This window comes from Bufo bufo, chromosome 2 (assembly GCF_905171765.1).
Source record: "Bufo bufo chromosome 2, aBufBuf1.1, whole genome shotgun sequence".
NCBI classification, from domain to species: Eukaryota; Metazoa; Chordata; class Amphibia; order Anura; family Bufonidae; genus Bufo; species Bufo bufo.
In genome coordinates, this window is record NC_053390.1 from 839544883 (window position 1) to 839559009 (window position 14127).

Below are 14127 nucleotides of genomic sequence, written 5' to 3' on the forward strand. Positions count from 1 at the left end.
ACACCTTCTCATTCAAAGAGTTTTCTTTATTTTCATGACTATGAAGGCATCAAAACTATGAATTAACACATGTGGAATTATATACATAACAAACAAGTGTGAAACAACTGAAAATATGTCAAATTCTAGGTTCTTCAAAGTAGCCGCCTTTTGCTTTGATTACTGCTTTGCACACTCTTGGCATTCTCTTGATGAGCTTCAAGAGGTAGTCCCCTGAAATGGTTTTCACTTCACAGGTGTGCCCGGTCAGGTTTAATAAGTGGGATTTCTTGCCTTATAAATGGGGTTGGGACCATCAGTGGCGTTGAGGAGAAGTCAGGTGGATACACAGCTGATAGTCCTACTGAATAGACTGTTAGAATTTGTATTATGGCAAGAAAAAAGCAGCTAAGTAAAGAAAAACGAGTGGCCATCATTACTTTAAGAAATGAAGGTCAGTCAGCCGAAAAATTGGGAAAACTTTGAAAGTAAGGGCTATTTGACCATGAAGGAGAGTGATGGGATGCTGCGCCAGATGACCTGGCCTCCACAGTCACCGGACCTGAACCCAATCGAGATGGTTTGGGGTGAGCTGGACCGCAGAGTGAAGGCAAAAGGGCCAACAAGTGCTAAGCATCTCTGGGAACTCCTTCAAGACTGTTGGAAGACCATTTCAGGGGACTACCTCTTGGAGCTCATCAAGAGAATGCCAAGAGTGTGCAAAGCAGTAATCAAAGCAAAAGGTGGCTACTTTGAAGAACCTAGAATATGACATATTTTCAGTTGTTTCACACTTGTTTGTTATGTATATAATTCCACATGTGTTAATTCATAGTTTTGATGCCTTCATAGTCATGAAAATAAAGAAAACTCTTTGAATGAGAAGGTGTGTCCAAACTTTTGGTCTGTACTGTGTATATATATATATATATATATATATATATATATATATATATATATATATATATATATATATATATATAGCAATATAAGTAAAAGAGATCCTTGGAAAAAGAATGTGTCACTACCAGAGTTTTGAGACGTTCTCACAGCTCTGTTTCTCCACCCCTGTGATGATGTCACTACTAGAGCTTGGAGGAGTCCTCCCAGCTGTTCCTCCTGCGTTTGATTTCCCTCCCTTTATATTCCCCCTCCTCCTTTCTAGGCTGTGGATTATATTTCTCATTTGAGTTGTAGCTCTTGCTTGAGTATCTTCACTTGTTAGCTTTCATTTCACTGGACCTGTGTTCTGCTGCAGCAAGCACTCCGGATATTGCCAGCTGTCTTTGGATCCGTCTTCTCTGCGGCTGCAGCCCCTTCAGCTAAGTGTACAGACATTGTTGTGTACCTGTTTATTTTCTGACTGGATCTGAGGCGGCCACGGTTCCCTCCATATACTGAGCAGGGCACCGGTGGCCGTGCCCCTTCCACTATTGTAGGGGTTACAGTGGTCATCAGTCTTAGGTACGTGGGCATGCCCCGTTCCACCATTTGGATCCGGGCATGTGCTTTAGCAGCATAGGGAGAGCTTTGAGGGTCTGACAGGGGTCACCCTTTATCCTCCCTAGTTTGGGTCCGGTCAGTAGCTCTTTTTACTGTGTATGCTCTAGTTGCTCACATACAGCCGTGACAGAATGTGACCATTAAAAACAATATTAACTGCAGTCTCAATAACTGTCGTAAACATAAATAAACAATAAATGTCGCTCTACTAGAAGGTTAAAAAAAAACAAAGTATCTTAAACTGCAAGATCATGTATAAAAAAACGCACAGATTTCCATTATTAAAATGGGGGGGGGGGGGGGGGGGTATATAAATGGTATTGTTTAAAGTAAAAGGGTTCCCAAAAACACTCATCAATGAATCTATAAAAAGAACCATAAAAATAAATCAAAAGGAGGCATTAAAACCGAAAGCGATCAAAATAGATACTATGAAAGACCCCCAACCCAATATGATAACTCGGCACAATACTAAAGATGTGATGATCAGAAAGGTACTTACTGAACATTGGGGAGTCTTGCTAAAAGACCCCATTCTAAAGCACATGTTACCCCCTGCCCCACACATCACCTTTAGGAGGGCCCAAACCCTCAAAAATATCATCGCACCCTCTTGCCCCAATTTAATAACAGCAGCCGACTCTTTCCCTTATATAATGTTAATGAAGACAAAAAAGGGGCTTTTAGATGCAACATAAAAAAGGTGTAATTGCTGCGTCATGATCACCGATGACCAAAAAGACAGAAGAATCCCAGGCTCCAAGGAGAGATGTACATTAATACACGCGAACCAAAAAGCTGGTATACCGGTTAGAATTCCCCTGTAAATCCAGGGTGTGGGAAGAAGCACGCAGACTCTCAGGGAGAGAATGAAGGACCATCCCCTGGTGTTCCAAGACATTTCTCAGAACTCCTCAAAGGCGACTCCTCTCTCCTTCCAGCGGCTCCTCTCTCCTTCCAGCGGCTCCTCTCTCCTTCCAGCGGCTCCTCTCTCCTTCCAGCGGCTCCTCTCTCCTTGCAGCGGCTCCTCTCTCCTTCCAGCGGCTCCTCTCTCCTTCCAGCGGCTCCTCTCTCCTTCCAGCGGCTCCTCTCTCCTTCCAGCGGCTCCTCTCTCCTTGCAGCGGCTCCTCTCTCCTTGCAGCGGCTCCTCTCTCCTTGCAGCGGCTCCTCTCTCCTTCCAGGGGCTCCTCTCTCCTTGCAGGGGCTCCTCTCTCCTTCCAGGGGCTCCTCTCTCCTTCCAGGGGCTCCTCTCTCCTTCCAGGGGCTCCTCTCTCCTTCCAGGGGCTCCTCTCTCCTTCCAGGGGCTCCTCTCTCCTTGCAGCGGCTCCTCTCTCCTTCCAGGGGCTCCTCTCTCCTTCCACGGGCTCCTCTCTCCTTCCACGGGCTCCTCTCTCCTTCCACGGGCTCCTCTCTCCTTCCACGGGCTCCTCTCTCCTTCCAGGGGCTCCTCTCTCCTTGCAGGGGCTCCTCTCTCCTTCCAGCGGCTCCTCTCTCCTTGCAGGGGCTCCTCTCTCCTTGCAGGGGCTCCTCTCTCCTTGCAGGGGCTCCTCTCTCCTTGCAGGGGCTCCTCTCTCCTTGCAGGGGCTCCTCTCTCCTTGCAGGGGCTCCTCTCTCCTTGCAGCGGCTCCTCTCTCCTTGCAGCGGCTCCTCTCTCCTTGCAGCGGCTCCTCTCTCCTTCCAGGGGCTCCTCTCTCCTTCCAGGGGCTCCTCTCTCCTTGCAGCGACTTCTCTAGGATGGGGGCCGTTCTCTTACCAGGAAGGACATGTATTGGATTCATCTACTCCACACATTATCTCCTTTCAGATTGAACGAATCTCTGGAATATGGGAACTATTAGTCCTCTCCCGATTTTATACTTCGTTTTTTAAGTCCAGAATGTATTTCTTACCTTTTTTTTTTTTTCCATACGCGCACGGTGAGATTGTTGACCTATTACGTTCTCCATCTGAGATGTGAAACCATTACTAACCCATTAGTCCTGATATATATCCCTATCATATACCGTTTATACCCCCCCCTCCCCCCCCCCCCCCCATTTTAATAATGGAAATCTGTGCGTTTTTTATCCGTGATCTTGCAGTTTAAGATACTTTGGTTTTGTTAACCTTCTAGTAGAGCGACAGTTATTGAGACTGCAGTTAATATTGTTTTTAATGGTCACATTCTTTTTCCGAGGGTCTCTGTTACATATATTGCTTTATATATATCTCGTTTTCTTTTCCCTATCCCCTCTACTTCTTACTTTTCACAGCCCCCCCCCCCCCCCATACATATATGTACAAGATAAGACGTTACTCAATGCAGTCCATGTAGCATATAGACGGACCCCGAGGAGTCGCACATCACTCCTACTTGTCACGCATTCTATAGTCATGTATTATTATGGACTTCTTATAATCTACAGACTCTTCAGGGGGGTCCGCACATTGGGAGCTCTTACCCCATCTTGGATCTCAGGTACCATTGATGATGTCACGGTCAGTACTCTCTCTGTTTTCTCCTTTCTACGCCCCAATCTTCTGTCATTACTTTTCTTCACTCACAATAAGGACACTGCTTTTGCCCCTGTCCCATTTTTTCTCTCATTTGTCCATATTTCTTCTTTTTCTATCCTCCTGGCATATGGGATCTGGCTGCGTTCCTCCAGACCCACCCGGCAGTGACATCACGTGCGCCCTCGCCGCGATCCCCTGACCGGTACCATCCCCCCCTGCTTGGACCCAGATAGGTTCCCTGTACGTGTTCATCCTCTTCCCCCGCTCAGCAGCAGTGTACACGGAGGAGGACTGTGGAAGGCGCCACTTCCTGTACACGGGAAGTGATGTATTTGGACACAGAGGTTTTCCCGCCCCCTCCCTGTATACACCATGCTGGTCTCCACATACTGAATGCTCCTGATGAAGGGGGACCACTAAGACCCCGAAACGCCTTGAGCACCTGGCCTGCTCTTACCAATAAAGGAACCAACCAGAAGACCCCTGCTGTGGAGGGACCCAGGCGAGGGAGGTCTGCGGGGGCCCCTGGTGGAGTCGGTGGTCTCCACATACTGCTTGTATTGGCAGCAGTTACCTTTACAGAATTATAATATATCTAGATCCAATTATAATTCTCCAAGACCTTTTACTGGTTAATAGATCATATCACCGGGTGCCCCCATTATTGGGTATCCCTGACCTGGGACGCACCCACCTTTCATTCCCTTGCCTTCTACAGGACACGTCAGCTCCGTGATGTATCACATGTTGTATGTATTCTATACTACAGAACATGTCAGCTCCGTGATGTATCACATGTTGTATGTATGTATTCTACAGGACACGTCAGCTCCGTGATGTATCACATGTTGTATGTATGTATTCTACAGGACACGTCAGCTCCGTGATGTATCACATGTATGTATGTATTCTACAGGACACGTCAGCTCCGTGATGTATCACATGTAGTATGTATGTATTCTATACTACTGTACATGTCAGCTCCGTGATGTATCACATGTTGTATGTATGTATTCTACAGGACACGTCAGCTCCGTGATGTATCACATGTTGTATGTATGTATTCTACAGGACATGTCAGCTCCGTGATGTATCACATGTTGTATGTATGTATTCTACAGGACATGTCAGCTCCGTGATGTATCACATGTTGTATGTATGTATTCTACAGGACATGTCAGCTCCGTGATGTATCACATGTTGTATGTATTCTACAGGACACGCTTGCTGTGTCCTCGCCCTCTGGTGGGTGGGGCCTTCTCTGACCTGTTTTTCTTTCCGTAGACTCGGATGACAGTTCTCCTGATGAATATTATTATTATAACGATGATGATGATGATGATGTTGAAGACTATAGATTTTGGGATGGTCTGCCTACTCGGGGGACGTATTGTGGCTTCCGCCCTTCCTTCCTTTACTCTAAGGATTTTCCACCTATCCCGACTTGTATAACAAAAGAGGTGAGAGGGGTGCACGGGGGAGGCGCAGGGGAGGCTGCGGAGGTACTGCATAGGCATCGTGGAATTAGTGTGATAGTGGAGAGGAGATGAGAGGATAGGGTGGGGGACGGTTATGTCAGGGTGAGGGTAGGGAGGATAGGGTGGGGGACGGTTATGTCAGGGTGAGGGTGGGGAGGATAGGGTGGGGGACGGTTATGTCAGGGTGAGGGTGGGGAGGATAGGGTGGGGGACGGTTATGTCAGGGTGAGGGTGGGGAGGATAGGGTGGGGGGCGGTTATGTCAGGGTGGGGAGGATAGGGTGGGGGGCGGTTATGTCAGGGTGACGGTGGGGAGGACAGGGTGGGGGACGGTTATGTCAGGGTGACGGTGGGGAGGATAGGGTGGGGGGCGGTTATGTCAGGGTGACGGTGGGGAGGATAGGGTGGGGGGCGGTTATGTCAGGGTGACGGTGGGGAGGATAGGGTGGGGGGCAGTTATGTCAGGGTGACGGTGGGGAGGATAGGGTGGGGGGCGGTTATGTCAGGGTGACGGTGGGGAGGATAGGGTGGGGGGCGGTATATTATGTGAGGGTGGGGAGGATAGGGTGGGGGGCGGTTATGTCAGGGTGGGGAGGATAGGGTGGGGGACGGTTATGTCAGGGTGACGGTGGGGAGGATAGGGTGGGGGACGGTTATGTCAGGGGGACGGTGGAGCGGAAAGGGTGGGGGACGGTTATGTGAGGGTGGGGGGCGGTTATGTCAGGGTGACGGTGGGGAGGATAGGGTGGGGGACGGTTATGTCAGGGCGACGGTGAGAGGATACGGTGGGGGACGGTTATGTCAGGGTGAGGGTGGGGAGGATAGGGTGGGGGACGGTTATGTCAGGGTGGCGGTGAGAGGATACGGTGGGGGGCGGTTATGTCAGGGTGAGGGTGGGGAGCGGTTATGTCAGGGTGAGGGTGGGGAGCGGTTATGTCAAGGTGACGGTGGGGAGGATAGGGTGGGGAGGATAGGGTGGGGGGCGGTTATGTCAGGGTGACGGTGGGGAGGATAGGGTGGGGGACGGTTATGTCAGGGGGACGGTGGAGCGGATACGGTGGGGGACGGTTATGTCAGGGTGACGGTGGGGAGGATAGGGTGGGGGGCGGTTATGTCAGGGTGACGGTGGGGAGGATAGGGTGGGGGGCGGTTATGTCAGGGTGACGGTGGGGAGGATAGGGTGGGGGGCGGTTATGTGAGGGTGGGGAGGATAGGGTGGGGGGCGGTTATGTCAGGGTGGGGAGGATAGGGTGGGGGACGGTTATGTCAGGGTGACGGTGGGGAGGATAGGGTGGGGGACGGTTATGTCAGGGGGACGGTGGAGCGGAAAGGGTGGGGGACGGTTTTGTGAGGGTGGGGGGCGGTTATGTCAGGGTGACGGTGGGGAGGATAGGGTGGGGGACGGTTATGTCAGGGTGACGGTGGGGAGGATAGGGTGGGGGACGGTTATGTCAGGGGGACGGTGGAGCGGAAAGGGTGGGGGACGGTTATGTCAGGGTGGCGGTGAGAGGATACGGTGGGGGAGCGGTTATGTCAGGGTGAGGGTGGGGAGCGGTTATGTCAGGGTGAGGGTGGGGAGCGGTTATGTCAGGGTGACGGTAGGGAGGATAGGGTGGGGAGGATAGGGTGGGGGGCGGTTATGTCAGGGTGACGGTGGGGAGGATAGGGTGGGGGGCGGTTATGTCAGGGTGACGGTGGGGAGGATAGGGTGGGGGACGGTTATGTCAGGGTGACGGTGGGGAGGATAGGGAGGGGGACGGTGGAGCGGAAAGGGTGGGGGACGGTTATGTCAGGGTGACGGTGAGAGGACACGGTGGGGGACGGTTATGTCAGGGTGAGGGTGGGGAGCGGTTATGTCAGGGTGAGGGTGGGGAGCGGTTATGTCAGGGTGACGGTGGGGAGGATAGGGTGGGGGGCGGTTATGTCAGGGTGACGGTGGGGAGGATAGGGTGGGGGGCGGTTATGTCAGGGTGACGGTGGGGAGGATAGGGTGGGGGGCGTTTATGTCAGGGTGACGGTGGGGAGGATAGGGTGGGGGACGGTTATGTCAGGGGGACGGTGGAGCGGATAGGGTGGGGGACGGTTATGTCAGGGTGACGGTGGAGCGGATAGGGTGGGGGACGGTTATGTTAGGGTGGTGGTGGGGAGGAGATGGGCTGATGATGGGGAGGGCAGGCTGGGAGGCTTGCAGCTATAGTGTATACATAGTACCAGACATAGTACATATATAGTATCAGCCATAGTACCACTAGTACCAGCTGTAGTATGTACAGTGGATATATAAAGTCTACACGCCCCTGTATGTGTCCTCTATATACAGTGGATATATAAAGTCTACACGCCCCTGTATGTGTCCTCTATATACAGTGGATATATAAAGTCTACACGCCCCTGTATGTGTCCTCTATATACAGTGGATATATAAAGTCTACACGCCCCTGTATGTGTCCTCTATATACAGTGGATATATAAAGTCTACACGCCCCTGTATGTGTCCTCTATATATAAAGTCTACACGCCCCTGTATGTGTCCTCTATATACAGTGGATATATAAAGTCTACACGCCCCTGTATGTGTCCTCTATATATACAGTGGATATATAAAGTCTACACGCCCCTGTATGTGTCCTCTATATATAAAGTCTACACGCCCCTGTATGTGTCCTCTATATATAAAGTCTACACGCCCCTGTATGTGTCCTCTATATATAAAGTCTACACGCCCCTGTATGTGTCCTCTATATACAGTGGATATATAAAGTCTACACGCCCCTGTATGTGTCCTCTATATATAAAGTCTACACGCCCCTGTATGTGTCCTCTATATATAAAGTCTACACGCCCCTGTTAAAATGCCCGGTTTCTGTGATGTAAAAAAACAAGTCAAAGATGAATAATTTCCGCACTTTTCCCACCTTTTGATGTGACCTGTAAACTGTCCGCTCATTCACCATTGGTCACTAGGACCAGAAGTCGTCTCTGGGTTTATATGTTACTAATCTTTATGTATAAAATGTAACGTTTATTACTGGTCTAAAAATTACTACCTAGAACTGACACTTTAAAATGATCAGCTGTGTCTGCAATGCTGCTTGTACCTAGCTATGGTGCTGGCTGCGGGGCTCCCCTTAATGCTGCTTGTACCTAGCTATGGTGCTGGCTGCGGGGCTCCACTTAATGCTGCTTGTACCTAGCTATGGTGCTGGCTGCGGGGCTCCACTTAATGCTGCTTGTACCTAGCTATGGTGCTGGCTGCGGGGCTCCACTTAATGCTGCTTGTACCTAGCTATGGTGCTGGCTGCGGGGCTCCACTTAATGCTGCTTGTACCTAGCTATGGTGCTGGCTGCGGGGCTCCCCTTAATGCTGCTTGTACCTAGCTATATTAAGCAGTGGTGCTGGCTGCGGGGCTCCACTTAATGCTGCTTGTACGTGGCTATATTAAGCAGTGGTGCTGGCTGCGGGGCTCCACTTAATGCTGCTTGTACGTGGCTATATTAAGCAGTGGTGCTGGCTGCGGGGCTCCCCTTAATGCTGCTTGTACGTTGCTATATTAAGCAGTGGTGCTGGCTGCGGGGCTCCCCTTAATGCTGCTTGTACGTAGCTATATTAAGCAGTGGTGCTGGCTGCGGGGCTCCACTTAATGCTGCTTGTACGTGGCTATATTAAGCAGTGGTGCTGGCTGCGGGGCTCCCCTTAATGCTGCTTGTACCTAGCTATATTAAGCAGTGGTGCTGGCTGCGGGGCTCCCCTTAATGCTGCTTGTACGTGGCTATATTAAGCAGTGGTGCTGGCTGCGGGGCTCCCCTTAATGCTGCTTGTACGTAGCTATATTAAGCAGTGGTGCTGGCTGCGGGGCTCCACTTAATGCTGCTTGTACGTGGCTATATTAAGCAGTGGTGCTGGCTGCGGGGCTCCCCTTAATGCTGCTTGTACGTGGCTATATTAAGCAGTGGTGCTGGCTGCGGGGCTCCACTTAATGCTGCTTGTACGTGGCTATATTAAGCAGTGGTGCTGGCTGCGGGGCTCCACTTAATGCTGCTTGTACGTGGCTATATTAAGCAGTGGTGCTGGCTGCGGGGCTCCCCTTAATGCTGCTTGTACCTGGCTATATTAAGCAGTGGTGCTGGCTGCGGGGCTCCCCTTAATGCTGCTTGTACGTGGCTATATTGAGCAGTGGTGCTGGCTGCGGGGCTCCCCTTAATGCTGCTTGTACGTAGCTATATTAAGCAGTGGTGCTGGCTGCGGGGCTCCCCTTAATGCTGCTTGTACGTAGCTATATTAAGCAGTGGTGCTGGCTGCGGGGCTCCCCTTAATGCTGCTTGTACGTGGCTATATTAAGCAGTGGTGCTGGCTGCGGGGCTCCACTTAATGCTGCTTGTACCTAGCTATATTAAGCAGTGGTGCTGGCTGCGGGGCTCCACTTAATGCTGCTTGTACCTAGCTATATTAAGCAGTGGTGCTGGCTGCGGGGCTCCACTTAATGCTGCTTGTACATGGCTATATTAAGCAGTGGTGCTGGCTGCGGGGCTCCACTTAATGCTGCTTGTACGTGGCTATATTAAGCAGTGGTGCTGGCTGCGGGGCTCCACTTAATGCTGCTTGTACGTGGCTATATTAAGCAGTGGTGCTGGCTGCGGGGCTCCCCTTAATGCTGCTTGTACGTGGCTATATTAAGCAGTGGTGCTGGCTGCGTGGCTCCACTTAATGCTGCTTGTACCTAGCTATATTAAGCAGTGGTGCTGGCTGCGGGGCTCCACTTAATGCTGCTTGTACCTAGCTATATTAAGCAGTGGTGCTGGCTGCGGGGCTCCACTTAATGCTGCTTGTACGTGGCTAAATTAAGCAGTGGTGCTGGCTGCGGGGCTCCACTTAATGCTGCTTGTACGTGGCTATATTAAGCAGTGGTGCTGGCTGCGGGGCTCCACTTAATGCTGCTTGTACGTGGCTATATTAAGCAGTGGTGCTGGCTGCGGGGCTCCACTTAATGCTGCTTGTACCTAGCTATATTAAGCAGTGGTGCTGGCTGCGGGGCTCCACTTAATGCTGCTTGTACCTGGCTATATTAAGCAGTGGTGCTGGCTGCGGGGCTCCACTTAATGCTGCTTGTACGTGGCTAAATTAAGCAGTGGTGCTGGCTGCGGGGCTCCACTTAATGCTGCTTGTACGTGGCTATATTAAGCAGTGGTGCTGGCTGCGGGGCTCCACTTAATGCTGCTTGTACGTGGCTATATTAAGCAGTGGTGCTGGCTGCGGGGCTCCACTTAATGCTGCTTGTACCTAGCTATATTAAGCAGTGGTGCTGGCTGCGGGGCTCCACTTAATGCTGCTTGTACCTAGCTATATTAAGCAGTGGTGCTGGCTGCGGGGCTCCCCTTAATGCTGCTTGTACGTGGCTATATTAAGCAGTGGTGCTGGCTGCGGGGCTCCACTTAATGCTGCTTGTACGTGGCTATATTAAGCAGTGGTGCTGGCTGCGGGGCTCCCCTTAATGCTGCTTGTACCTAGCTATATTAAGCAGTGGTGCTGGCTGCGGGGCTCCACTTAATGCTGCTTGTACGTGGCTATATTAAGCAGTGGTGCTGGCTGCGGGGCTCCACTTAATGCTGCTTGTACCTAGCTATATTAAGCAGTGGTGCTGGCTGCGGGGCTCCACTTAATGCTGCTTGTACGTGGCTATATTAAGCAGTGGTGCTGGCTGCGGGGCTCCACTTAATGCTGCTTGTACGTGGCTATATTAAGCAGTGGTGCTGGCTGCGGGGCTCCACTTAATGCTGCTTGTACGTGGCTATATCAAGCAGTGGTGCTGGCTGCGGGGCTCCCCTTAATGCTGCTTGTACCTAGCTATATTAAGCAGTGGTGCTGGCTGCGGGGCTCCCCTTAATGCTGCTTGTACGTGGCTATATTAAGCAGTGGTGCTGGCTGCGGGGCTCCACTTAATGCTGCTTGTACCTAGCTATATTAAGCAGTGGTGCTGGCTGCGGGGCTCCACTTAATGCTGCCTTGCCTGCTCCTGGTTTATCCCGCAATCCTCTCGGGCTGTATTTTGCTCGCACTGTAGTCCCCACTAGCGCTCCCTATTCGCTCAGTACTATTCCACAGTCCCCGGCTGGTTAATACACAGATAGTTTCACTCTCTGCCCCCGACGTGTTTCAACTCAAACTGTACAAAGCAACTGAAAAACAAAGTGAAATCGTTTAGGTGAAGGGAAGAAAAAATATAAAAATAAATCCAGGATACGGTGGCTGATGGGTATGGATGATGGTGGGGATAGTGGACTCAGCAGGTGGGATGATGGTGAGGATGATGGTGGGGATAGTGGACTCAGCAGGTGGGATTATGGTGAGGATGATGGTGGGGATAGTGGACTCAGCAGATGGGATTATGGTGGGGATAGTGGACTCAGCAGGTGGGATTATGGTGAGGATGATGGTGGGGATAGTGGACTCAGCAGGTGGGATAATGGTGAGGATGATGGTGGGGATAGTGGACTCAGCAGGTGGGATTATGGTGAGGATGATGGTGGGGATAGTGGACTCAGCAGGTGGGATTATGGTGGGGATAGTGGACTCAGCAGGTGGGATAATGGTGAGGATGATGGTGGGGATAGTGGACTCAGCAGGTGGGATTATGGTGGGGATAGTGGACTCAGCAGGTGGGATTATGGTGAGGATGATGGTGGGGATAGTGGACTCAGCAGGTGGGATTATGGTGGGGATAGTGGACTCAGCAGGTGGGATAATGGTGAGGATGATGGTGGGGATAGTGGACTCAGCAGGTGGGATTATGGTGGGGATAGTGGACTCAGCAGGTGGGATTATGGTGAGGATGATGGTGGGGATAGTGGACTCAGCAGGTGGGATTATGGTCAGGATGATGGTGGGGATAGGATGGGGGACTGTTACTGTCCAAAAAAAACCTAAGCTGAGGTCTCCATACAGCAGGCAGATAGAAATGCTGAAGAACTATTAGAGGAGGAAAAGAGAGAGAAGGAGAAAGCGGATAAGAAGAGGCTGAAAAAGAAGGTGAGTGGAGAAATGTCACTTCCCTCTAATTTATCTCTCCTCTCCTCTCTCTGCCCTCTGTTATTACCCTCCTGTCTCCTCTCCTCTCTCTGCCCTCTGTTATTACCCTCCTGTCTCCTCTCCTCTCTCTGCCCTCTGTTATTACCCTCCTGTCTCCTCTCCTCTCTCTGCCCTCTGTTATTACCCTCCTGTCTCCTCTCCTCTCTGCCCTCTGTTATTACCCTCCTGTCTCCTCTCCTCTCTCTGCCCTCTGTTATTACCCTCCTGTCTCCTCTCCTCTCTCTGCCCTCTGTTATTACCCTCCTGTCTCCTCTCTCTGCCCTCTGTTATTACCCTCCTGTCTCCTCTCCTCTCTCTGCCCTCTGTTATTACCCTCCTGTCTCCTCTCCTCTCTCTGCCCTCTGTTATTACCCTCCTGTCTCCTCTCCTCTCTCTGCCCTCTGTTATTACCCTTCTGTCTCCTCTCCTCTCTCTGCCCTCTGTTATTACCCTTCTGTCTCCTCTCTCTGCCCTCTGTTATTACCCTCCTGTCTCTTCTCCTCTCTCTGTTATTGCCCTCCGGTAGCCTCCCCCGGTCACTTGTTAGTCTCCGGTAGCCTCCCCCGGTCACTTGTTAGTCTCCGGTAGCCTCCCCCGGTCACTTGTTAGTCTCCGGTAGCCTCCCCCGGTCACTTGTTAGTCTCCGGTAGCCTCCCCCGGTCACTTGTTAGTCTCCGGTAGCCTCCCCCGGTCACTTGTTAGTCTCCGGTAGCCTCCCCCGGTCACTTGTTAGTCTCCGGTAGCCTCCCCCGGTCACTTGTTTGAATGGTTTTGTTATTCTGGATTTACATTTATTTTCAGAGACAGAAAGATCGTAAACGTCAGCAGCGTCTGAAGGAGGAACCAGCGGGGGAGAACCTTGTGAGTGGCGGCTCTGATCAGCTGGAGGGGGCGGCCATTGTGGCAGTACTGGTTCCAGTACCAGTGGGAAGGTGTAATGGGGATGTGGTGGGCGTCCAGGTATCCTGGGCAGGGGAAGCACAGTCTGACCTCTCCCCCCATTGTTTGTATCAGGCTCCAGTAGATGGTCCGAGAGCCCCGGTCACTCAGGACATGGGACAAGATGATATCGGTGAATTAGGGAATGAGGTGAGTGGCTGCATGTCCGCTGCTGCCGGCGATCACTGCTCTGTCTGACCCAGGCTCTTCATCAGGACGATCTGGATCTCGGAAGCTCGTTTGTTCGTCAGGCACAAAAAAAGATGGAGAACAAACCAAAGCCAGAAAGGAGGGAACGAAGTAAAGAGACCTTGCGTGAAAGAGGACCTAACAAATCTCAGGACGGCATGCGCGAGAGCATGGATCCACAGCTAGAAAAGGTGGCAGAGAGTCCACCAGCAGCACAGAGGAATGTAAGGAGCGCCAGCATTCCTTCCTGCCTTTTCCCTCCAATATTTGCACTCTTCTCTCGCACTCTCTCTCTCTTCTCTTCCTTCCCTCCTGTCTCTCGCACTCTCTCTCTTCTCTTCCTTCCCTCCCTCCTGTCTCTCGCACTCTCTCTTGTCTTCCTTCCCTCCTGTCTCTCGCACTCTCTCTTCTCTTCCTTCCCTCCTGTCTCTCGCGCTCTCTCTCTCTTCTCTTCCTCCTGTCTCTCGCGCTCTCTCTCTTC

At 51.5% G+C, this 14127-nt stretch overlaps 1 protein-coding gene across 1 annotated transcript in view; it reads left to right on the top strand.

The window, feature by feature from the left end:
* The window catches only part of TTC31 (tetratricopeptide repeat domain 31), a 40341-nt gene that overhangs the window by 19794 nt on the left and 6420 nt on the right, over positions 1-14127 (top strand). The window contains exons 2-6 of the mRNA XM_040419480.1: positions 5263-5438; positions 12396-12479; positions 13320-13379; positions 13533-13607; positions 13673-13870. Coding sequence (XP_040275414.1) covers positions 5263-5438; positions 12396-12479; positions 13320-13379; positions 13533-13607; positions 13673-13870 — 593 coding nt within the window. The remainder of the gene's footprint in view (positions 1-5262; positions 5439-12395; positions 12480-13319; positions 13380-13532; positions 13608-13672; positions 13871-14127) is intronic.